This window comes from Juglans regia, chromosome 11, assembly GCF_001411555.2.
Source record: "Juglans regia cultivar Chandler chromosome 11, Walnut 2.0, whole genome shotgun sequence".
NCBI lineage: Eukaryota > Viridiplantae > Streptophyta > Magnoliopsida > Fagales > Juglandaceae > Juglans > Juglans regia.
Genome location: NC_049911.1, coordinates 34,408,768 through 34,431,713, shown reverse-complemented (window position 1 = coordinate 34,431,713; position 22,946 = coordinate 34,408,768). Strand labels below are relative to the sequence as shown.

At 35.3% G+C, this 22,946-nt stretch overlaps 3 protein-coding genes across 6 annotated transcripts; 2 read left to right on the top strand and 1 right to left on the bottom strand.

Moving 5' to 3' along the window:
* Positions 1 to 1,108: 1,108 nt before the first annotated feature.
* Positions 1,109 to 6,818, top strand: LOC109009523 (pentatricopeptide repeat-containing protein At5g25630). The gene is made up of 4 exons (XM_018990025.2): positions 1,109 to 1,579; positions 1,878 to 2,033; positions 3,344 to 4,255; positions 5,633 to 6,818. Exons 2-4 carry the CDS (start codon positions 1,929 to 1,931, stop codon positions 6,527 to 6,529), a joined length of 1,914 nt encoding a protein of 637 aa, XP_018845570.1. The 5' UTR covers positions 1,109 to 1,579; positions 1,878 to 1,928; the 3' UTR covers positions 6,530 to 6,818.
* A 1,157-nt stretch (positions 6,819 to 7,975) lies between these two features.
* On the bottom strand, positions 7,976 to 11,081 carry LOC109009521 (rhomboid-like protein 11, chloroplastic). Of its 2 annotated transcripts, XM_018990023.2 has the most exons (7): positions 10,753 to 11,081; positions 10,172 to 10,296; positions 9,667 to 9,752; positions 8,872 to 8,912; positions 8,616 to 8,782; positions 8,474 to 8,536; positions 7,976 to 8,235 (listed from the first exon to the last, which is right to left on the bottom strand). In XM_018990023.2, the coding sequence occupies exons 1-7, from the start codon at positions 10,967 to 10,969 to the stop codon at positions 8,035 to 8,037; spliced, it is 900 nt and encodes a 299-aa protein (XP_018845568.1). In that variant the 5' UTR covers positions 10,970 to 11,081; the 3' UTR covers positions 7,976 to 8,034. The 2 variants fall into 2 exon arrangements, with proteins under 2 accessions (XP_018845568.1, XP_035551319.1); XM_035695426.1 differs by lacking the exons at positions 10,172 to 10,296; positions 10,753 to 11,081 and adding an exon at positions 9,873 to 10,116.
* Positions 11,082 to 15,343: 4,262 nt separating this feature from the next.
* On the top strand, positions 15,344 to 22,388 carry LOC109009520 (signal peptide peptidase-like). 3 transcript variants are annotated; one of them, XM_018990022.2, is made up of 12 exons: positions 15,344 to 15,461; positions 15,642 to 15,771; positions 16,765 to 16,880; positions 16,977 to 17,128; positions 17,273 to 17,358; positions 18,154 to 18,281; positions 18,426 to 18,476; positions 19,681 to 19,767; positions 20,017 to 20,086; positions 21,070 to 21,206; positions 21,304 to 21,381; positions 22,067 to 22,388. In XM_018990022.2, the coding sequence occupies exons 2-12, from the start codon at positions 15,732 to 15,734 to the stop codon at positions 22,127 to 22,129; spliced, it is 1,008 nt and encodes a 335-aa protein (XP_018845567.1). In that variant the 5' UTR covers positions 15,344 to 15,461; positions 15,642 to 15,731; the 3' UTR covers positions 22,130 to 22,388. The 3 variants fall into 3 exon arrangements, with proteins under 3 accessions (XP_018845567.1, XP_018845565.1, XP_018845566.1); XM_018990020.2 differs by having other exon boundaries at positions 15,358 to 15,493; XM_018990021.2 differs by having other exon boundaries at positions 15,358 to 15,498.
* Positions 22,389 to 22,946: the final 558 nt, after the last annotated feature.

Here is a 22,946-nt window from a genome sequence, read left to right as displayed (position 1 = left end):
TGCTGCCCATTGCGCCAAGTTATGCGCTCATCAATTTTTGGATCGATGAATTTTTCTCACCTTCCATTCCTTGAATGAGTCTAGATGGTGTCTGATGTCATTGATGATCGGGTTCATGATCCATTCTTGAACTGAAGAGATATTTAAAATTGCTTGAATAGTAACTTGAGAATCTCCTTCGAGGCTTATTCTTTCCAATTTTAACTTTTCAGCTTCTTTAATAGCCATTAGTGCAGTTGATGCTTCTCCTACATTTGAGCTTACCCTGCTGATGAGATTAGTTTTAGCAAATAATAAAGTCTAATTTTCGCCCCAGTAAAGAGCTGCAAGGATTGATCCCTCTTTTTTAGTTGCCACATCAAAAGTTATTAGTTGATAATCATCTGGGTGTCTTTCTTCTGTTTCTTTAATCTGATTCTCTTGTCTTGCCCATGCGTGCGGGATCCTCGTTAACTTTACCGACTTGGCATTTTTCCAACAATTGTTTAGCACCGTTTTTTTTTTTTTTAAATATCGTTTATCACATAATATTAGACTATTAACAAGTGATCAAATAATCTTTCAACCATTTCACAGAAATAATACACGAAAAAACACCAAATATAGGCGCAGCTAAACTTTAAATACCGTTCATCACCTATATTTGATATATTCTAAGACATTTTTAAATAGTTATTGAATACATTTGAAGAAAAATAAAATTAGAAATCGGCAATGTTGTAATGTTTTTAATGGACTGATTTCTATAAAAAATGTTTCGAAATTACCGGAGATAAATGCCCTGTTTTCTAATTTAAAGGGTGTCAATAATTATTTAGAAATAAAAGGAAAATGTAGCTGCTATTTACAGAAGTAGAGGCAGATTACTGTGATTTTAATATCGAAAAGAAAATATTTTATTCACAAAAATATTATATAAAACTCTTTTATAAATTAATTTAATTTGATATGATACGTTAAATTATATAATTATTTTTATTATAAGATAAATTTAACAAATTTTATAAAATTATATAAATTTATTTTATACAATCTTTTTTATGGAGAGCCTTTTGGACCTTACCTTCCGCACCTCATCTTCCTTTTTTTTATCTTTTTGTCTTTCGGTCGATCATGATAATGGTTGTGGATAATGTTATGTCGTTCCGTTGGAAGTTATGGGACTCCATGCATTGCAGTTTATAAACCCTACAATCAATTGCGAAATCCACCTCTTTCTCCCTCCTGCTGCCCGCAACTGTGCAATTTCTTAGCTGAGCCCAGTTGATATAATCAATCCCACGGTCACATGGCAACTTTTTAGTCGTTGAGAAATATAATTTCTCGATGCTTTCGTTTCTAATTCACATTTTTCACTGAAAAGCTTCTCTTTTTCTTTGAAAAAGAAAAACTTTAAAGGGTTGTTCAATACCACCCAACATCTCCATATATTCGGTTACTTTTTTCCTGGGTCAAAGTTGTTTAAACTCGAGGGAATCAGCTAATGGAAACTTACATTTCCTTCTTGATGGATTTTGAAGTTTTAGAGCCCTTGTTCGATTGATGCGTTGGAGTGGGCATGTTTGATCATTTGTAAAAGGTGTGGAATTTCATTTTCCTTGTTATTTCTTTTGTTTGTTATACCTTTATATGCATTTCTCATTGATGAAATGATGCACACACTGACGCCTGGTTGAGGACTTTGGATTAGGTTTTTACAATGCTTTTGATTCCATTCTGGATTTTGCTATTGATTATTCTGGTTTTATACATATGAAAAACATATTGGAAATGATGTGGAAGTGGAAAACCCTCGTGGGTGCTTGTTTCCGGAGATTGATGTTGAAGGTTTTTTTTTCCTTGAACGTGAACTAGTTATTTGGTTCAATCACGTGCAGTGTACTACAGTTCAAGACTCTGAATTGGAAAAGACAAGTTTAGAGGACCATATGGAAGAATCTGGCAATGGGAAGGCTGTTTCTAGAGCCAACCGAAAACATCAAGCAGGAACTGCCGCCATAAAAAAGGGATGGGTCCAAGCATTACCAATCAAGGTTAATTTTAGCAATCTGCTTTTTTATCATTTGGGCTGTTTATTCTTTCTGGAGTATACTTGACCAGCCTCACTTTGAGTCTAAGAATCAAATCATTATTATGGGAATGGGGATTAGTCTACTTACCACCATCATGCTATGACAATACATGTTTTCCTGGATCTGCTGAAAACAAATTTGGTTATCCACTACGGTCTACCATTGGCGAGACCAACAGTTCTAGTCAAGATCCTGTGATAAAAACTGATCTTTTCTATTCTGTTCTTCATTTGGTTAATATTTTTTTCTGGTTTTATGTAGTTTTGAGGACAATCAGACCTCCACTCCTGTAAGATCGGGATGGGGGGTCTTCAAGACTTATAAGGTGTGTAATAACTTACCAGTAAACACAATCTGAAAAAGAGAAGAAAATATAGTTAAGTTTCATGGTGAAAGATGTTGGGAAACTAAGAAATGACACTTCAGTAACAACGAGGATGTTAAGATGGGCAGTTGATGAGTTACGAAAAATGGCCTAAAATAAAAGAGCAATGAAAAGATTACGACTGAGTTGGTATGAGTTAAGTTTTGACTTTTTGGAAGGGTTAAGATAATTTGGAAGGGTATTACTTTGACTAACTCGGAAAGGATTTGGTCCCATGCCTTAGAAAAGATATTAACCTTGTCTAACTGAAAGGAAAGGAGCATCCTTACCATTGACAACCATCATTATCATCAGCCTAATCTTGATTGGTATATGTGACAATCTCTAAAGGTTGTGTACAGATTGCTCTAGTTATAGCTTGCGCATGTCATATTTATTATATCAAGAAGCTGATCAATGTCTGGATTCTGACATATGATTAATACATCTTATTCCCTTTTCGTAAATAACCTACTCTCAAATTCAGATCAAGTTCTCATCTTATCTTCTAGAATGCTTGTCTCAGGAGCTGACCATATTGAGCTTCTCCTGCCATGAGTAACCAAGAATAGACATTCAAGCCCGTTGTGAACTGCATGTGAAAAATAGTGCTACAGAAAAAAAGAATACAGAATGAATTGGTATCTTCTTAACATATCCCAAAAAAAAAAAAAAAGATGCTCAACTTCTTCTCTTTGGACTTGAATAATTAAAGACAGTAGAGGTAAAGACTTGTTTAGTTATTTTAATGTGGGCCCAAATTATGTATTAATCATGTCAGAATTTTTGTTTATATGCTTTGCTTTGTCAGAATTTTTGTTTATATGCTTTGCTTTGTTTATGGTAGTTGAGTTTAAAGTTTGTATTATGTCAAAAATTAATGGTTCTTGAGCTTTTACATTCACAGCAACATTCTCCAGATGACAAGAATCATTCGTACAAGGCATCAAAGTCTGCAGATTCCAAATACCAAGTCCACTGCATTATCTGCACGAATGAGAATAGTTGCAGAACTGTTCGCTCAAGAACAAAGTTGATGAATATTATGATAGAAAGAGGGAAACCCCAGGAAGTCCAGTCCATATTTGACAGTTTGATTGAAGGAGGGCACAAGCCATCTCTTATAACATACACAACCCTGTTGGCTGCCTTGACCATCCAGAAGCGCTTCAAGTCTATATGTTCAATTATCTCTCAGGTGGAAGAAAATGGAATGAAGCCTGACTCAATATTTTTTAATGCTGTTATAAATGCTTTCTCCGAGTGTGGAAACATAGAGGAAGCCATGGAAACCTTTTGGAAAATGAAGAAAAGTGAATTAAAACCCACAACGAGCACTTATAACATATTAATTAAAGGTTACGGGATTGCAGGTAAACCTGCAGAATCTCTGAAACTGCTACAATTAATGTCGCAAGAGAAAAATGTCAAACCCAATCTCAGGACCTATAACGTGCTTGTCAGAGGATGGTGTAAGAAGAATGATATTGTGGAGGCATGGAATGTGGTAAATAAGATGGTAGCTTCTGGCATTCAACCTGATGCAGTTACTTACAACACAATATCAACAGCTTATGCTCAAAATGGAGAGACAGATCAGGCCGAAGGGATGATTTTAGAGATGCAGAAAAACAGTGTGCAGCCCAATGGGCGAACTTGTGGCATCATCGTAAGTGGGTATTGTAAGGAAGGAAAACTGAAAGAGGCCTTGAGGTTTGTGTACAGGATGAAGGATCTTGGTGTGCATCCTAATCTCGTAATTTTCAACTCGTTGATTAAAGGATTTGTAGACACTATGGACAGAGATGGGGTGGATGAGGTGAGTTTGAGCTATGATAGTCTGGTTCTATTCTTTTTCCTTCGAAAAATTCTCTTCATTATTGCATGGCATATTATTTTGATTCTTAAGGAAAAACTGTACAACAGTTTTTTACATATATATTCACCACGCCTTCCTTTTTCTTAGTACATCGTCCTATAACTGCTAATGTGTCCAAGCAATATCCCCACACTTTTCTTCATGTTCCCGCCTCTTTAGCAATCTAACTGAATCTGTCCTTCTTGTTCATTTTTTTCTCTTCAAACCAGAGGCTATTTGCCCACTGTTTTAAATACCATACCATACCGGCCGGTACAACCTGTATATGCCGTACCGGCCACTAGTCCAGTACATGTATTACATATATTTCGTACCGGCCCAAATACCGGCCGTACTAACCTATATTTCGGCCTATACCGGCCGATATTTCTACTTTTAATTTAATTTTATTTTTTTTCATTTTTTCAAACTACAAGCTCATTTTTTTTACCTCCAATTCAGATTAGGCTATTTATAATTTAAATATATATGTATTTATATATAATTTATTCATATATAGACTATTATTTTAGAATATAATTTATATATATATATAATTTATTCATATATCGACTATCCTGAAATGGTATACGAAATAGTACTAGTATCGAAATATTTCGTTCAAGTGCCTTGATTGGGACGGCATCCGGTACGGTATTCAAAACATTGATTATTTGCCACTTTGCTAGAAGCTCTTGGTAACTTCTCGCTTCCCACCCTTCCCCCCTGGTTTTAGCGGTCCCCCACACTTTTCCCTTTTTTTTGCTTGAAATATAAATGAACTTTTTTTTCCAGTTCTTTGGTGGTGACTGGTCGTCTTAACTAAATTCATTAGAAAACAAAGGCAACAGACCGACTATGTTAGAAGCCCATGGCATTATTTTAGGTTTTCTCTTTGAACTTAAGAGGTGATACTATTTGGGCATTATCACTCAATCCCAGTTAAGTCTAAATGTTTTGTTATGGAACAAGTTTTGTTATTTGTTCTGGAATCTCCGATTCCCGCAAGAACAAACAGAAAATTCTATAAACCTGTTAAGACTTACGGTACTGTTCTGCTGTGCTGAGGTGATTGAAAATTGTTGCTCTGTTATTTAGGTGTATGACCTCCTTCTAAGTCAGTTTTCATGATAGGTTATTTCTTTCCTTAATCCTTATGTATCCCAAGTCTTTTTAATTGACTCTTTATAGTAATATTTGGTACCTTAATCATTCAAATTCAAGATGACCATTATTATCAAAGCCCCAATTCTCCTTCATGCCGTTTTCAAAGCCCTTTCAATAATTCTCAATAATAACCTGGTGCAAGTATAATGCACGGAAAGCATTGATATGCAGGTAATGGCATTGATGGACGAGTCGGGGGTCAAACCAGACGTGATAACATATAGTACCATCATGAATGCATGGAGCACTGCAGGATTCATGGAAAAGTGCAGGCAAATCTTTGATGACATGATGAAGGCAGGAATAAAACCTGATGCACATGCCTATAGCATTCTTGCTAAAGGATATGCGCGTGCGCGAGAACCAAAGAAAGCCGAAGAACTACTGAGAGCAATGACCAAATCGGGAGTCCGTCCAAACGTTGTGATTTTCACAACTGTCATCAGTGGATGGTGCAGCACTGGACAAATGGAATATGCCATAAAGATTTTTGACAAGATGTGTGAGTTTAAGGTTTCTCCCAATTTGAAGACTTTTGAGACCTTAATTTGGGGATATGGAGAAGCAAAGCAGCCATGGAAAGCAGAAGAAATGCTCCAAATTATGGAAGAATTTGATGTTCAACCAGAGAAATCCACTATCTTGCTTGTTGCAGAAGCTTGGCGTGCCACTGGATTAACAAAAGAAGCAAATAGGATGCTTGATATTGTGAAAGGTAAGGGAATGACAAGTCAGACGGTGATGGAAGAAGAGATACCAGTAGAAAGTTCGGAGAAAATTGACCAGAAGCAGCCTGCGGGTGCCTCTTCTACCAATCTGTTACAGATACCAGCAGTAGTAACGAGTGATCAGAAAGGATCAACCACAGCAACTAAAAAAGGCCGCATGGTGTTGAGAGATACTGATTTTCCATTAGAGCGCTCATACCTTTCTACAAAATCGATGTATCTTTCTCATACTTGTAAGTTTGGAGACAGATCACCAGTCATATGCCGGAAGCAGTCACAAAGGCAGCTTGGGATGTTTGCTCAGCTTCCACTTTCATGTACAGCCGTATTCTTGAACTGAAGGAGATACAGAAATTACAGTTTTTGATGAAATCCCGTCCACACCAGAAAGAAATTATATTACATTTTGTATAGACAAGGGAGCTGCTTCATTTTCAGGACCTCATTGTTGTTTAAGGTCTGCTTCAATACCCAAAGTCAATGATAATCTTGTATTTTAAGCACAGGAAGACTTAGCTGCTAATTTTTTTTTAATTGGATTTAACTGATTCATCCATTGTTGTAACGAAAAATAGCCCATCTGAAGACAGCCTTAGAACTGAAAAATCATACGTCGGTTTCATGCGTTCTACATGGTATTTTACGATGTTTTTTTAAGAGGCTTTTACCCCACCTACGGAAATATAAGCTGATGATGTCTTTGTTCAGTCAAATAAAATTTTGATCATCTCAGAATGGCTGAGGTTGACTGCTCTTCTTTCCCTAAAATCTTCACCTGACCCTAAACTATGTCAGAATCAAGCTATGTTCAAGGAGTTGTTTCCTTTGCAAAACCCAACACCCCCCATTCTTTGTGGCCGAAGCCCTGCCAAGTGCCCCCAAACTCGTCGCAAAGGATCCCATATTCTTTCATGAGAAATGATAGAGCCACCGAAAAATTGTACATATATTTTCTATCATTTTTTTTTAATTTTTTTTTACTTGAAGCATTTTTTAATAATTTTTAATTTATAAAAATGTTTAAAGGGGTTTTAAAAAATGACTGAAGAAAATAGAGAGAAAAAATAAAAAGCAATCTACAATATTCGGTACCAAACTTTCGGTGAGAGTAGCACAACTCTTATTTTATTTTATAAAAAATAAGTTTTTCACTCACAAATTACCACCTATACCAAATGATCAAATGTTTCAATTTGCATCCTAATTGCATTTTTTTTTTCTTTCGATTTGCACCCTCAATTACCATTTGGCAGCTGAAATGAAGAAATAGTATATTATAAGGGATGGATAATCTTAACTGATCACGCAAGTTGAAAAATATACGTAATTTAAGATACCAATTAAAGCTTCTATTATTTGGGTTGAAAAATGAAAAACAGGCAATAGGTTATGGTTGAAAATTGTAATTTCACCTTAATTTTTATATTCGTTTTTCTTGTGAAACCAGGTATAAGATTTTGGAAGACTCAAAAAGCATAATATTAATGAGAGAAGGGATACAACTAAGTCATGTCGGTTTAGATTACTTTTTTAAAATCTCTTTGTGGCTAAATCATTTCTCTATTAATGATGATCCATTACTAGATGTTTTGTACATTGTGTCATTAATTTCATATACGATTCACATCTTGTGTCAATTTATCCCACTTTAATGAATCTTATCCATTAATTTCTTCCATGTGTGCTAACTAGTAAGTATTGAAATACTGAGTAATGCCATTTTATTAGTTAAATTCTGGAACAATTTGTATGAGACCGAGAGTAAAAGAATAGTACAAATATAATCATCAGAACTCCATGGATATAAACATCATGAAAAATACAAAATAGAATTGTTTATGTTGTTTATTGTATTCTGCCTTTTTTCCTCTCCAGAGTCGATACTTCTCCCTCTGGATGCTGAGAAGGAACTCTGCTGAGAAGCCATACAAGAACAACACCAACAAGAGCACCAGAAAGATGTGCAATGTGATTGACACCTTGCATTGAGTTTCCACCCCGGAAGGTGCCTGAAATGGCCGTTGAAGCTTGGGCTGCTTCCATAACCTATCATGCCCAAAGAAAAGCATATGAACGAGCAATACAGCTTAGTGCATCTCCAGAGGGGGGTGTGAAAGGGAAAAACACAAAAGCATGTTTACATGGGATGCAATACTATATTACTAAGGTAGTTGATTTAACTACAATATGTACATGTAACACAAACACTTTACATGAGATTGATTGTGAACATTTTTATGAATTAAACCCCTCTTGTTTACATCAGAGAATAAAAAGTACTCACCCTTTCTATAACAAATTGGCCCAATATAAGCACTTCAAGAATCTTCCTCCAGTCCCAGGACATCTACATTAAGGACAATGGGATTCAAGACTTTAGGTGGATTAAATTCAGAATGAAATTACAGATCATACACTTCGGATACCTTTACAAGCACACTGATTGCAAACAACCCAAAAACAGCACCAGAGGCCCCAACAGAAACAGCATTCCTGGGTAGAATCAGCCATGAAACAAGGTTTGCTCCAATGCCTGTAAGAATGTAAGAAAGCCACAGTGCAAAACTCCCCTCCTCTTCTTCAACAAGCTTTCCTATTGGAGGAAAAACATGACCGTCAAATTGATCTACTCATTCTACTATTTGAAACTCACCTAATTGGCAAGACGAGTGAGACCCTCACCAAAAATATACAGGAAGAAAAGGTTGCTTGAAAGATGGTTCCTGAAAAATATAAATGGGCAATACAACAAAAGGTTAAAGGAGAGAAGGATAATAGGCAAAATCTAGGGGGTGAAAACCGACCATATCGGTTTGGACCGAAACCGCACCGACATGTTTTTCAGGGGGTGGCCGGTTTTGGACAGTTACCGTCAGTTCATCGGTGTCCCCGTTGGTTTTTTCACAAATCTCACAACAAATATTAGTTTGCAAATCTCACAATAAATAATCAAATATCATAACAAAAACTAGAAAAATGAATTGGAGATGAGAATCACAGATGAGCGAATCTCTGAGAGAGAGAAAGAGAGAGAGCTGAAAGGGAGAAGATGAGAGAGCTGAGAGCCTGAGAGGGAGATGGCATCGGGGGGAGAGAGAGAGAGAGAGAGAGACAGCGCAGAGTGAAAATGATAGATGAAACGGCGTCATTTCATATATTTTTTTCCAAAACCGTGGGTTTAAAACGACATCATTTCACTTTCACTTAATTAAGTGAAACGGCATCGTGTTATACACGTATAATATAACATGTATAATATAAATTTATATATATATAATCGGCCGGTTTGGTGGTTTGAACCAAATTCAAACCGGAACCGAACCAGCTGACGTCGGCTGCAACCTATTTCTACCGCCGGCTGATCGGTTCTCGGCCGGTTCCGTAATCTGGCAGCCGGTCCGGGCCAGTTTTATTGGTTTTTGTACACTCCTAGCAAAATCCATCTTTCGTACAACCTTCAAAACATAAAGGTCTCACCAATTGGCATGACAAAATGTTGCTGTCAGGAACTGATACCAAGCAGGCCAATTGTGGTACAAGTACAGACTTTTAATGCTGCGAACCTAGCCAAAAAAAAAAAACTTGTGTCAGGTCTTTATCATCTTAGGTAGACAACCAGAATAGCGCTGCATTGAACGAGTAGAACAGAGAAAATTTTCCCTCGAGGATATACGTATACCCACATTGGTCATAGCATCCTACGAGAGTATGAAAACTGTTGTCCAAATGTAGGAAGAGCCTCAAATCTTGGAATGTAATGCCCAACTCCGGTAGTTTCTTGGGCCTTCTCTTTAGGACGGAAGGGTGTTCCGTACAGGTTCCGTGCCCAACTCCATCATCAGTCAAATACCATCGTTTTGTCCATAAAATTTTAAAAATATACTTACAAAAATCCATAACAATACCTGTGTTATTCTTATTAATAAAGTTCATACCTAACAAAAAAGAAAATCCATAACATTAAGCGACGATAAATCACTACCTGAAAAAAGTGATCCGCCACATATATTCCAATATTAAGGAGTATAATCCAGAAAATCCCATTAACACGTCTCTCCGGCTTTCTTCTCTCTTCGGGCTTCCCGAGTTCCAGCTGTGATATCATATCTAACAAACATAATTATGAGGTTGCTTAACAGTTCTTTTCCCCGAAATATAAGACTGAATGAAGTCAAATCCAGCAGAAAGGAAATGAGAAAAGCATATCCCCATTAGCATATTTCACATAAATCACATGAATTTTGTTGGAGTTTTGAGGGATTGGGTTAGCATTTAGAAATGGCTTTCTTGCTTTGAAGGTTTCATCTTTAATAAAATCAAAGCAGCTTACACTCTCAAAAACGCTAGAAAAATAGCTCTAACAGTGCCTTGGAATTATTTTTTAAAGCAAATTGTGCTTCAAGGGGAACAACATGCTCAGCAAGGTGGCATCAAGTAGGTATGGGACATGACGCACGTCAAGTGTTTGTAAAAACTACTAGAACAGAAACCTTTGACTTAAAATTAAACGATGGGCGAATCCGAAGTATGTGTGATAGCTAAAACGAGGGGGAGAAGGTTTACCTGAACCGTTCATCTTGCATACGATGTGGGATCGAGCGGCAGAGGAAAGAGGGTGAGAATGGAGGGCTTTATTGGGTCTGGTGAGTCTTCGAGTATAAGAGATGGGGTGAGGTACTGGAAGAGTAGGAATTTTTATTGGACGGGAAAAAGAAGCCATGGGAATGAGATTGCATGAAGAATGAGGTGTTCGGAGTTGCTGAAACCGTAATTGCCCCATTCTTCTAGAGGGAATTCAGAAGCCTCCGATATAATACAGTTTCGTTTTGTATCTGTCTCTGTGTGTCCGAGTAATACTTTTTCCCAACCTCAAAACCGCCTTCTCACTCTGGTTGACAGTGAGGCCCCCAAAAAATAAAATAAAACATTTGATTTTAAACTCTTGAATTTGGGAAATTGTATACTTGATTAAAAATTTAAAATATGATCGTTCATGTTAATTAAAAATTTCATTATTCATAGAATCTTAGGGTTAAAATTTTAATCGAAAATAAAAATTTTAATTAACGAAAAACTAGTGATAATTTGAGGTATACATTTTAATTTTTAAGGCTTAGAACAAGAAATTTTTCTTGTTAACTTTAAAGAAATGACTAGTTCGGCCACTAAGGTATTTTTAGATATTTTTTTTTTAAATATTACTAAAAAATAAAATATTTTTTAATTTCAAATCGTTAATTTTTTTATTAATCATTTTCTGTTCATAAAATTCAATATATTTTCTCAAACTTTCAAATAAGACATAAAAAATAATGTAATTTTTTTAAATTTTAAATAAAAATTATATTCAAACAATTTTTTACAACGCGTATTCTTCTGCTCAAGATAACCAAACAATAAAATTTTATCAATTGCAACAACTCATTTAACATTGCTGGAGCGTTTTCTTTTGTAGTTGCTACTCACAATTTCACAGCCTAAAATAAAAACTCACGCAATCCTATCATTAACTCAAATCATTTTTACTCTTATCGTTTATTTTTATCGCTTGGAGTTATGTTGGGATTCTTTTTGTTTTAGTGATTAAAGAATTATTTTTTAATAATATTATATTTTTATTTTTAAAAAAATATTTAAAAATATATATAAAATTAAAAAAAATGATAATATAACTCATGGTAGCTGCCGAGCGGTGGCAAAGCCACCCTTTTAAGAGAGTCCATTTTTTAGCATACGTAAAATTATATTAACCAATAAAATATGAGAATTTGATCTTCCATTAATTTCAACTCTTTTTTTTTAGGAGAAATTATATTTGTAATTGTAGAGTGAATAAGTATTGCGTAATTTTTTTAAAAAAATAAATTAATTAATTAATTTTTTAATAAATTATACTACGTACAAGTAGGTTTGCGCATGTCCGAGATGTACTGCCACGTCAGTTTTGTATTTTTAAAAAAAAAAAGTAAAACGGAAAATGCAAAAACGCGACGAAGAAGAGCATAGCCTCGTTCCAGTCCTTCAACATCCTAGATCTGATTAGGTTCCAGTCGTCTCCCTCCCATAACCTGCATTTTTTCTTTTATTTCAAGTTGCATGGTTAGATTCTTGGAACTAACTCCAACTTACTCGGGCGAAGTCCTCGATGCTGATCCTCCCAGAGACCACTTTATTATTTTTTGGTTGTGCTTCTTGTTAAGATAGTTTAATATTGAGAGGAAGCTAAGAATTAAATTTTTAATTTTAAGGTGATTTGTAAAAGTTGATTTCATTTAAGTTGATTTTTACTGAACAGGTTTTAATGGTGGACTATAACATTGTTAGACTTGGATTGTTTTAAACTTGTAATGTTGATTAAACTAATCTTAGTCAATGCTCTATGTCAATATTTTTGTTTCATGATTATTATTTGGATTTTCTATTTGGTTTCTTGGTCTGTTAGTTGTATTTTGACAGGTCTATATTATGTTAATCAAAGTTAATTTTATTACCAATCCATTAAAGGGGATATTGTAAATGTTAAGAGTTTAGTTATGACTAGGTGACTAAAATGATAAGTTTACACGTGACTAGGTGACTAAAATAGTAGACTTCATCTTATGTTGGGATTTATATTTTGGATGAATGTAAAATAATTTAAATTTATCTAAGATTATTTTGATCTTATATAAAGGTTGTTACGAAATATTTTAGATAAGTCAAAAGTATAGAAGTCGAGTTTAAAGAGATAGATCTTATCCAGATAAGAGTTGAATGTGAAACTCACAATGCTAGAAATATAAGTATCAGGTGCCAGCAAGTCGTCAACAAAATCTTATAACAAAGTTTCATTGTGACTTGGAAACTGCTTCCAAAAATATATTTAAACTATCCTATCAGTTAGGATCTACAGAAATTCATATAAATGAGATCGTTAGTGTTAGAGCGATTTCCAGTGCATATTTTAGTGAGAAAATTTATTGGAAAACTTTCATATTATTTCTCTCAAAGAGTGTGATCATTGATCCAAGATTGAGATAACGTGGTCGTGATTCAGCCTTGGAGTTATAGAGAAAAACCAATATTTGAAAATCGTTAGAGGTCTGACTGCTATTGCGAAAGAGGCAAACGGGTCGTTTGTCATGTCAAGTAAGAGAGTTAATTAACAATAATTTTGTAATTGAGAACTTAGCTATAATTGATTTTCAAATAATAAAATTTATTTTTCTTGATTTGGCTGCCTCGTAGGATTTTACCTTTAAAAGGTTTCCCTTCGTTACCAATCATGTTGTTACGCAATTTATTTAGTTTATACTATTGCTTAATTATTAAATAATTACATGATTGATGAGTAACCAATTTGCTTAGTGAATTGGTAGGACATTGTATTAAAATACAAGGACATTTAGATAATTTCAAACATTAATATTAAGTTAAAATATAAACTTATTTTTTATGAGAACAAGCATTAGAGGAACTAGCGCTCAAGTCTCAACTCATGTAGCGTCATATGTGTAAATGAAAAATTGAAAAAATTGGATTGAATCAGACTGAAACTGAAACAGTCAAAAGTTTTAATTTTGGTGATAAGCTGGTCTGTATTGATTTTTAAATTTTCAAAATTAGTATATATTCATTTGATTTTAAAATTTGTGCAAAATCGAATCAGGTACACCCTTTATCGTTTTTTTTAAGGCAAACACTCGTCATTCATTTATCAAAAAAACTTACATCTATGAATGGATACATGTAGAGATATTTCCATATTAATCATTACCTCATAAACTAGTTAATGCATTTGAAGCTCCACAGGTACACTATTTTCTTTCGTGATTGATCCGGTGTTTACTACTGTTAATACTCTATACAAACAAATGTCCAAGAGATAACATTCTACCTATACAGAGACTTAACCTCACCCTTAATAGAAAAATAAGATTTAACCTTTACAGACAAACGTCCAAGAAACGAACTCATTTTTTTTTTTTTTGTATTTTTACTAAACAATAAAGAAAATAGTAAGATAGATGCGAAAAAAGATAGATTACAGTTTGCACTACATTTGGTAAACTATAGATTCTGTAACGGCTCGTGAAGGCAACACACTAGTCTATTCTCAGGCACAAAAGTCAGATTTGAAAAATCTGATGGTGGCGATGCTGGTAATCCGACGCGTGTGACGAGAAAAGCTACTGGAAGGGGTGGCACGTGAGGATCATGCACAGTTGTGAGCAGTGCACGAGGATCACGGGGGGTGTTTTTTGAAAAACCGCCATGATCTTTGGTAGATTTGCGGCTTGTGAGTCTTCTTGTGCTACACGTATCTCTCAATAGTTTCCGAAAAACTGTAAATTTATCTTTTTTGACCTTAAATGAAATAAAATAAATTAGAAAAAAGAACTACCTTAATAGACAAAGAGGATAGATGGAGAAAGGAAGGAATGAAAGTGAGAGAAGGAGGAGGAAGCCAAGACCTCCTCCTCCTCCAATGAAAATTAGATCTAAAAGCTTTTTAAGAGAGAGAGGAAGAAAGAGAGAGTTTGCCCTAGGACCTCTTTTTTTCTCTTGTTGAATAAGTTGAAGACGAATTTGTTTGACTTGTATATTGGAGGGCAAGCATATACGGTAGATATATGAAAGTTTTGCTCAGAGCCGAAGACCATTCAATAAAATTGTTTATCCTTATACTTTGAAACGTTATAATAAAATTGTTTGTCTAAAAAAAGTGCAAAGGACTTTGGTTGATAAATGGATCGATAGACCATTTAATATCATCATTTGCATTAATTTTACTCATGTTTTCTAGTCATATAGAACAATGCCGTAAATACTAGACACATTTCCAAATTCGTCCATTCTACAAGTCTAGCTAGTGACTAGTCTTAGGAAGGGGAAAGATTTTCTCGAGCCTGACGTGGTTGAATCTTATTGGGGGTGCAGACCTCAAATTACGTGGCTACATATAAATTAGCTAAATTCCTCGTCAACTATCTGACAGCGCGTTCCTTACAGCTTACTCTCATCAAGCCACCATGGGAACCAATAAAACGTAGCCACGTTTCAACAGTCTAATTCCGCTGCTTCTGATTCTCACAAAACTCCAATAGTAATTGATCGTCACCGAAGTCTACGTAACAGCTATGGGTAGCTATGGGTATTCGTCGGCCCCCTAACACTAACGACCTCATTTACCTCCCTGGCCCCTCCATTTCCTTCTTTAGTTAAAACCCTATTTAAAACTGCAGATTATCAAAATCTGAATCTCTTCTCCGATCTGCGAGGGAAGCGAATAGGTAGAAGATATCCGTGCTGTTGCCGACGAATTGTACGGTATTTATTTGTTTCGATCTTCTTAAAGTGTATTTTCGGTTCAAGTAATGAAATATTGCGTCTTCGTTCCGAAACTCAATTATTTCGAGCAACAATTAGGATAAATCTGGCTAATACTAAAGCTTTTCGAGTTTTTTTTGTAGGTTCGTGATCGCAGAGGAATCTGTACTGGGAGATTTTTCATAATTGATCGGGATTTTTAGTCACGCTTGTGATTTTAGATTCAGATAACGATGAAAAACGTTGAGCGATTGGCGAATGTAGCTTTAGCAGGTTAGCTTTTACTTGTACTGTTTTGCGACATTAGTGAAATCCGATTTTGTGGAATTGCGCATTGCTTGTTCGACGTTGTTCAAATTTTCACGAATTCAAGGCTCCCTAGAATGATGCTGTTTGCGTAAAATGAAAAGTTCCAATGGTAGTTGAGTGAATACCTTTTACATAAGAAATGGACAGTGCGCAAAGTTTTTGAGAATTTGCGTTTGTCTATACACCTTCTATATACTGGCTACAAACATATGATTGGATAAGTTTAAGATAAAGCTTGCTTGACCTTATTTGGGGTGGGGGGGAATCCATATGGAAGAAATTACGTTCTAATTTGTGGAAAATCATGTGGCGTCTACCCCTGTTTGTAGCATTAGGTAGCAATTGATCTTTCAAGATACGATCTTTCAAGATACTTATCTTTCAAGATACTTACTTCCTAAAACCCCCAATGTTTAACCCCAAGGGATTGGCCTAAGTGGTGAAGGCCTTGGTCTTGAGGTATCATTCCATTCAAGGTCCAAGGTCTAAGGTTCAACACCTCATAAGTGCAAACAATCGTTTGGGGCCACACCCCTGGTGAAAAGTTAGCAATTTAACCAATTCCGTATAGGGAAACTTCCGAGGGTGCACTACACGAGACCAGGGTTTACTCTGCAGGGGTGGGTCCGAAGGGCCCTTGGAGAGGTTCCCCGACATAAAAAAAGAAAAAGAAAAGAAAGCCCAATGTTTATTTTGTTGAGTCTCGTCCAATGGTTATATGTGTTTTATGAGTTCGATGTGGTAGCCGATTGTCTCTGAATGTTGCTGGAGATTTTATTTGTATTACAAGCTCTATATTGTCGCATATTTCTAATTCCCTGGAGACATTGATGCCAGTGGTCTTTGGACGAAATGGAATCTCCTCTCACCTTTATATGCTTTATGTGCGTATAGAAAGATGCACCAGAGATATGGGGCTTGACCTATGTAATTTAATTCATTAATTTTTGAATACAGGTTTAACTTTAGCACCACTTGTTGTTAAAGTGGATCCAAACCTAAATGTTGTTTTGACGGCTTGCCTTACTGTTTATGTGGGTTGCTACAGATCTGTTAAGCCAACTCCACCTTCTGTAAGTAAAGCAGTGCTAATCTTCATCATCTTCTACGTCTATAGTTTTGTTCTCCAGACCAATCTTACCTGAAATATATTGTGTATATCTATGTAGGAGACAATGTCCAATGAGCATGCCATGCGTTTCCCTTTTGTTGGAAGTGCAATGCTGTTATCACTCTTTTTGCTTTTCAAGTTTCTATCTAAGGACTTGGTCAATGCTGTATTAACGTGTTACTTCTTTGTGCTTGGGATCGTTGCACTTTCGTAAGTTTTTTTTTCCATATGGGATTGTTTATCATGATTAAAATAATTGGTTTATATTTGTTAGCTTCATTATCTTATATATTCTATACTTATGAAAAAAATGATCTCATATAATTTTTTCTTTTTTTCTTTTCACTTTGTCAGGGCGACATTGTTACCTGCTATTAAGCGTTATCTGCCAGAGCATTGGAATCAAGACGTTATAACCTGGCGTTTTCCATATTTCCACTGTATGTGTTGTTTCTGTGGATTTTACATCTGCTAATGTTTGCTGCAAATCTTCACATGAACTTTGAAGTCCAACTTTTCCATATATATCAGCACAATCTGTTATCTTAAATCATTTTCAGATTGTTTCAATTAAATATGATACTTCTGCCACTTACCTAAAAAAAAATTGATACTTCTGCAACTGGATAGAGAACACGAGTGCTCACATATTGTTGTTCTGCTGATGGTTTAGATATATAGTTGGGCCATACCTGTTAACTAAATATATAACTTTTAAAATCCAATATATTTGAGGTTTGATGATGGATTATCGTTATTTCTCAATAGCCTTCACAATATCTAGTTTGCTTTCAATTAAGTTCTAAGATGGAAAGTTTTGCTGGTCTAAACAAAAGTGCATAATACACTAATATCTCAAGAGTTACACCTTGCATGCACATCATTTCAAGCTAGGCCAACCTTTCTAAAGCTTTTGTTTGCTTTCTTACGATATATTGGACACAATCTCAATTCAAACAAGAAAGAGAATTATATCTGAGAAAGCAGGAGTTTTATGCTCTGTGAATTAAATGCATTTACTTGGTCAATTCTGAAAATATTTTTTCTTTTGAAACTTTTTAACTGCTATGTGCCTCTTAGTCAAGTATATAATGATTTTTTGTGTCCTAAGTCACGTAAACCATCATGTTAAAGTATTGGTTTTCTGCTCCTCTGCATTTTTCGTTTGATCTAGTTGACATTATCTTGGTTGTATTATGCAGAATGATATTTTTCCTTGCACCTTTCTTACACAGCTTTGGACATTGAGTTCACAAAATCTCAGATCGTTGCTGCAATCCCTGGCACCTTTTTCTGCGCATGGTATGCTTCGCAGAAGCATTGGCTTGCTAACAATATACTGGGACTTGCTTTCTGCATACAGGTTTGCTAGCATCCTTTTGAGTGAAACCTTTTTGTTGCTAGTGTCTCTATTCAATAAAATGCAAACATTCTGTCATTGAGCTGCTTTTATATGTTGTGTCTACTGTCAATATGATTTGAAAGGTTTCGTTTTTGTTATTTGCAGGGAATTGAAATGCTTTCTCTTGGGTCTTTCAAGACTGGCGCTATCCTTTTGGTAAGAAGTAGGACTTATGGAATTGATACCAATCTTTCTGCTGAAACTGAAGCACAGAATTATGTTTTTCTTGCCATCCAGTGCTTCCTGCATGCTGCATTAGGATGAACTACATTTATAATTGACAGTATGAAACAAACTTTAAAAAAAAAAAGATCTTTGAATTTCATTTAGAAGAGGAACCTTACAAAGATCGTATTGATTCTTATCAAAGAAGGCAATTATTTTTTATTATTTCCCCGAGAATTACTTTTTATTTAAACTGTTGTTTGACTGTATCCATTGTTTGTTTTCTACTGTGATATATATCAGATATTTGCACATATCACACTCACATATCAGTCATTGCTATGGGTGGTCTTAATATTTCCTTATTTTACTTTAGGTTATATTATTGTCAAGCGTCTAGTGGTGTTCTCGAATAGGTTTCTGTATTTGCTTGACTTGATTTGTTGTCCTAGGAAAGATCTATAGATATGTTCACTCTCTCCACCACCCCTTGCTATTACAATAGACTTTTACTTTCAGACTTTAGACATTGTGATTGCATCATTTTAATTTACACAGTTTCAGACCACTTGTACGATTCTGCTTCTCTCTGTCTTCCTCTGTCCCCACTAACTGCATCCTGCTGGGCCCTCTTTTTCACCTATTCTTTTATTAGGAGGTGCGTGCTTTCCTAGTTTCAGTTTAGTTGTATTCATAATAAGCCCTTTCTGATATAAGAATGTGAAACTCCTCTTTCCTTTTTATTTGAGTGAAGAAACATTCTTCTGTCATTCTGTACTTAGCTTTAAAAGGCTTAGATTCAAACAAGAAAAAAAATTTTTTTTTTTGCCATAAGAACCTCAAAAATGATCTGTTCGACTGTTCTACATTTTGATCATACATTGCTAGGAATGCCCCCTCTCTCTCTCTCTCTCTGTGACACCTAATATATCAGAGCTCATTTCATCCTGACAGGTTTTCTGCGTTGTTGCCTTTTCATCTTCTTATCCCTCTAGGAAGATATGTATTTATGTCTAACTTATAGAAATATTAGGAGTTCCCAACTTCCTAGATATAATATTTTGTGAATATTCTTTCTATTGTAGATCGTCTGACCTTCCTGAAATGTTTATTACCTGTACCTTAAGCATGCAATTAACGTGATCTGGTCAACTTTCAGTATATGTATAACTTTTCCCATCTTCATCTTTTACAGGCTGGACTTTTTGTATATGATATTTTCTGGGTTTTCTTCACTCCAGTGATGGTTAGTGTTGCAAAATCTTTTGATGCTCCCATAAAGGTAAACAATCCCTCTTAATTGAAATTTATGTGTGTGCTGTTCAAGTTCATTTTTGTCTTTTGAATTCTGCATGTTGTGTTCCACAATTGGATAATTTTTTTTTTTTTATAAGTAATTAGACACACAATTGGATAATTGATATATGATGGTCTTTAATTCATTCTCTCCTCTCTTTTTTTTTTTTTTTTTTGGTGTATAAGTGGCGCTGTCTATCATTCTGATCGCACATTTCATTCAATTTATCTGCAGCTTTTGTTTCCCACAGCAGATTCTGCTCGACCATTCTCCATGCTTGGACTTGGTGACATTGTAATCCCTGGTAAGATTGGGACCTTTAGACTTATAAAAATAAAAATAAAAAGATTGGGACCTTTGGTTGATGTGTCTGCCACTTTATCATCTTTGAAGATCGCCAATGGTTTGTTCGTATGTTGTTTGTGATTTTGCTAATAGAGACATTCTTAAGGGTGCATGTGATTATTTGATATCAGGGGGATGCATTCATTGTTGCTGTGACCTTGTGCATTTCCTTTTTAATACCATTTTAAGGAGGATATTGTATATCAAGTGGCCCATTATCTTGATGCAGATATCTTCCCTGTTTCTGGGATTTGTCTCTCAAAATCATGTGCAACATTTACCAGCTACATCACTTCTAGTGTCATCTTGAGGTTTTTGTGTTCAAGGCGCACCTAGAATTATTGACTAGATAGTACCGAAATGTGTCCTTTATACTTTATGGCTCATTTATCAAAGCCTGAGCATTGCTTACTCTCTCTCTCCCTCTCTCTCTACCTTATTCTTTGGGTAGTGGAGGGAGATTGTTCAGCTGAAAAGTAATAACTACTGCTTTCATCTAGGACTTTATTGGATAGATTTTGCCTTCTTCTAGTTATAACCAATAATTGCCATACATTCTATTTTCAAGGTGAGGACTGAGGAGAGACTGTCTTCTACTCTGGGCAGACCAATATTTTGACACATTTATCTTAATTTAAGATTTTTCTGTTATTAATTATTTAAAGAAAGATTACTTATTAATAAATTCTTTGAAGAAAGATTTTTTTTTTCTTTTGTTATAATGGATAAGATTGATGGATCGTGGAAATGTTGATGATGAAGTATGAAATTAGATAATCATTTTGGAAGAAAAAATGAAGTCTGGAAATGACTCTTGTACCGCGGTTACATTTCTGTGGAGTTGCTCTTTGGACAGCCATTTAAATGTGAACCTTTAGCGTGCATAGCTTACCGGATTGTATTATGCATGCTTGTATATATGATTGTGGTTTCCCCCATTAGGTATTTTTGTAGCATTGGCTTTGCGATTTGATGTGTCTAGAGGGAGGGACAGCCAGTATTTTAAGAGTGCTTTCATGGGTTACACTGCCGGGGTGGTGCTTACAATACTTGTCATGAACTGGTTCCAGGCTGCACAGGTGACTATTGCGCGATCCTCTTTACTTTATCCATCTTTATATATATACTTGTTGGGCAAACGTGTTCATCACCTTTTTTTGTTACTATACTTTTCAGCCTGCACTTTTGTATATTGTACCTGCTGTTATTGGATTTTTGGCTGCTCATTGCATATGGAATGGCGAAGTCAAGCCGGTTTGTTCATCTCCCTTACATTTTCCGTTATCTGCGCTAAATTTTCTCCTTCAGTTCTACTAATGCAATTAATTTTATAATTACATATTCGTAAAATAGAGTGAGAAAGTTTTGTCATAGAACCCATATAAAATCTAACCAGTGTCCTACGGAATGATCATAGCAGAATGCTACAAAAGGTTAAAGACTTTACTAGACCCAAAGCATCCCGTCTCGGTTTTTAGCCTATAAAAGCTTGAATATTTTTTTATTAGGAGATAGCCGGTTTGGTCTCAAAGACGCTGTCAAGTATGTCGGGATTTAATCATGCAATATTAATTGTCTAGAGTTTATATATCTGCTTTGTTGATCGACTTTGGCAGTAATTGTGCCTGCTATTTTCTTTGACTAAGGCACTGTTTGGTTTCAAAGATGGTCTCATCTCATGTTAACATCTAAACACTTTTCAATTTCAAAATTTCAAATTTTTAATTTTTTTATCTAATCATTACAACTTTCGAAACTTCCAAACAAAATATAAAAAATAACTCAACATTTTCAAATTTCAAAACAAAAATTATATTTTAACAATATTTTAATTTTCTATTTTTTTTTTCTCATTTTTCAAACCTTCCTAAAATATTTTAACTCAAATCGATTTACTATTATTTATGAATTAAGATTCTCTTTTTGCCATCCTGTGCAGTTGTTGGAGTTTGACGAGTCTAAGGCTGCGAATTCATCCAAAGAAAGCAAGAAGGTCGAATGAGTTGGAAAGGTCTTGGGCTCCACTTTTATTTCTCTGAGGACCCAAATACATTTAAACCTTAGCCGTGGCTAACTTGTGCAACTGCACTCAGCTGTAACCTTTTTTTGGGATTAAGGAAGAAATAATATCTTACCAACCGATAACTATACACTATATAAGCCATTTGTAAGTTTCTTTCTTTACTAGCCCCAAATACAACCGAATTTTGAATTTCTTTTTTTCTATAGAGCCCCCCCCGCTTGGGGTCTTTTGAGCAACATCTCACACTTCTATTGCCCTTTTCCTTTCGTCTCTTTTAATCGATCTAATCTCTCTCCTGACCTTGTTGGAGTTACTTGGGAAATGTCTTGGGAATGGAAAAGATTTTCTGATTCGTATTTCCATGTCTAACGCGTTGCACACGGGTGCTACCTGTGATAACTAACGAATGAAAAACTGTTGCATATAAAGAATTGGACTGACTTTGCATGCATAGCGTGTGGCCTGATTGCATCGATCGGTGTCGTTTGAAAGTTGAGTCGGTGACTTGCCATTGGAAGTAGATGGCGGCGTTGTACTCTGTTGAAATTTTGCAAAACCCTTGCTTTTGACTTTTGAGGCTCGAGATTGCAATTTGCATCCATCCAATAAAGCATGGTACGGCTAACCTCACATTTTTCATCATTTTTTTCCACTTTTCTTCTTCTTCATTTTCTATCTCGTTCGTCTCATTCACATGTTTCAATGTGTAATTACCTTTAGAGAATTTACCAAAGATTATTATCAATCACCCCACTCGAGCGTATGTCGCGCTTAATACTTCAATAGAAACAATGAT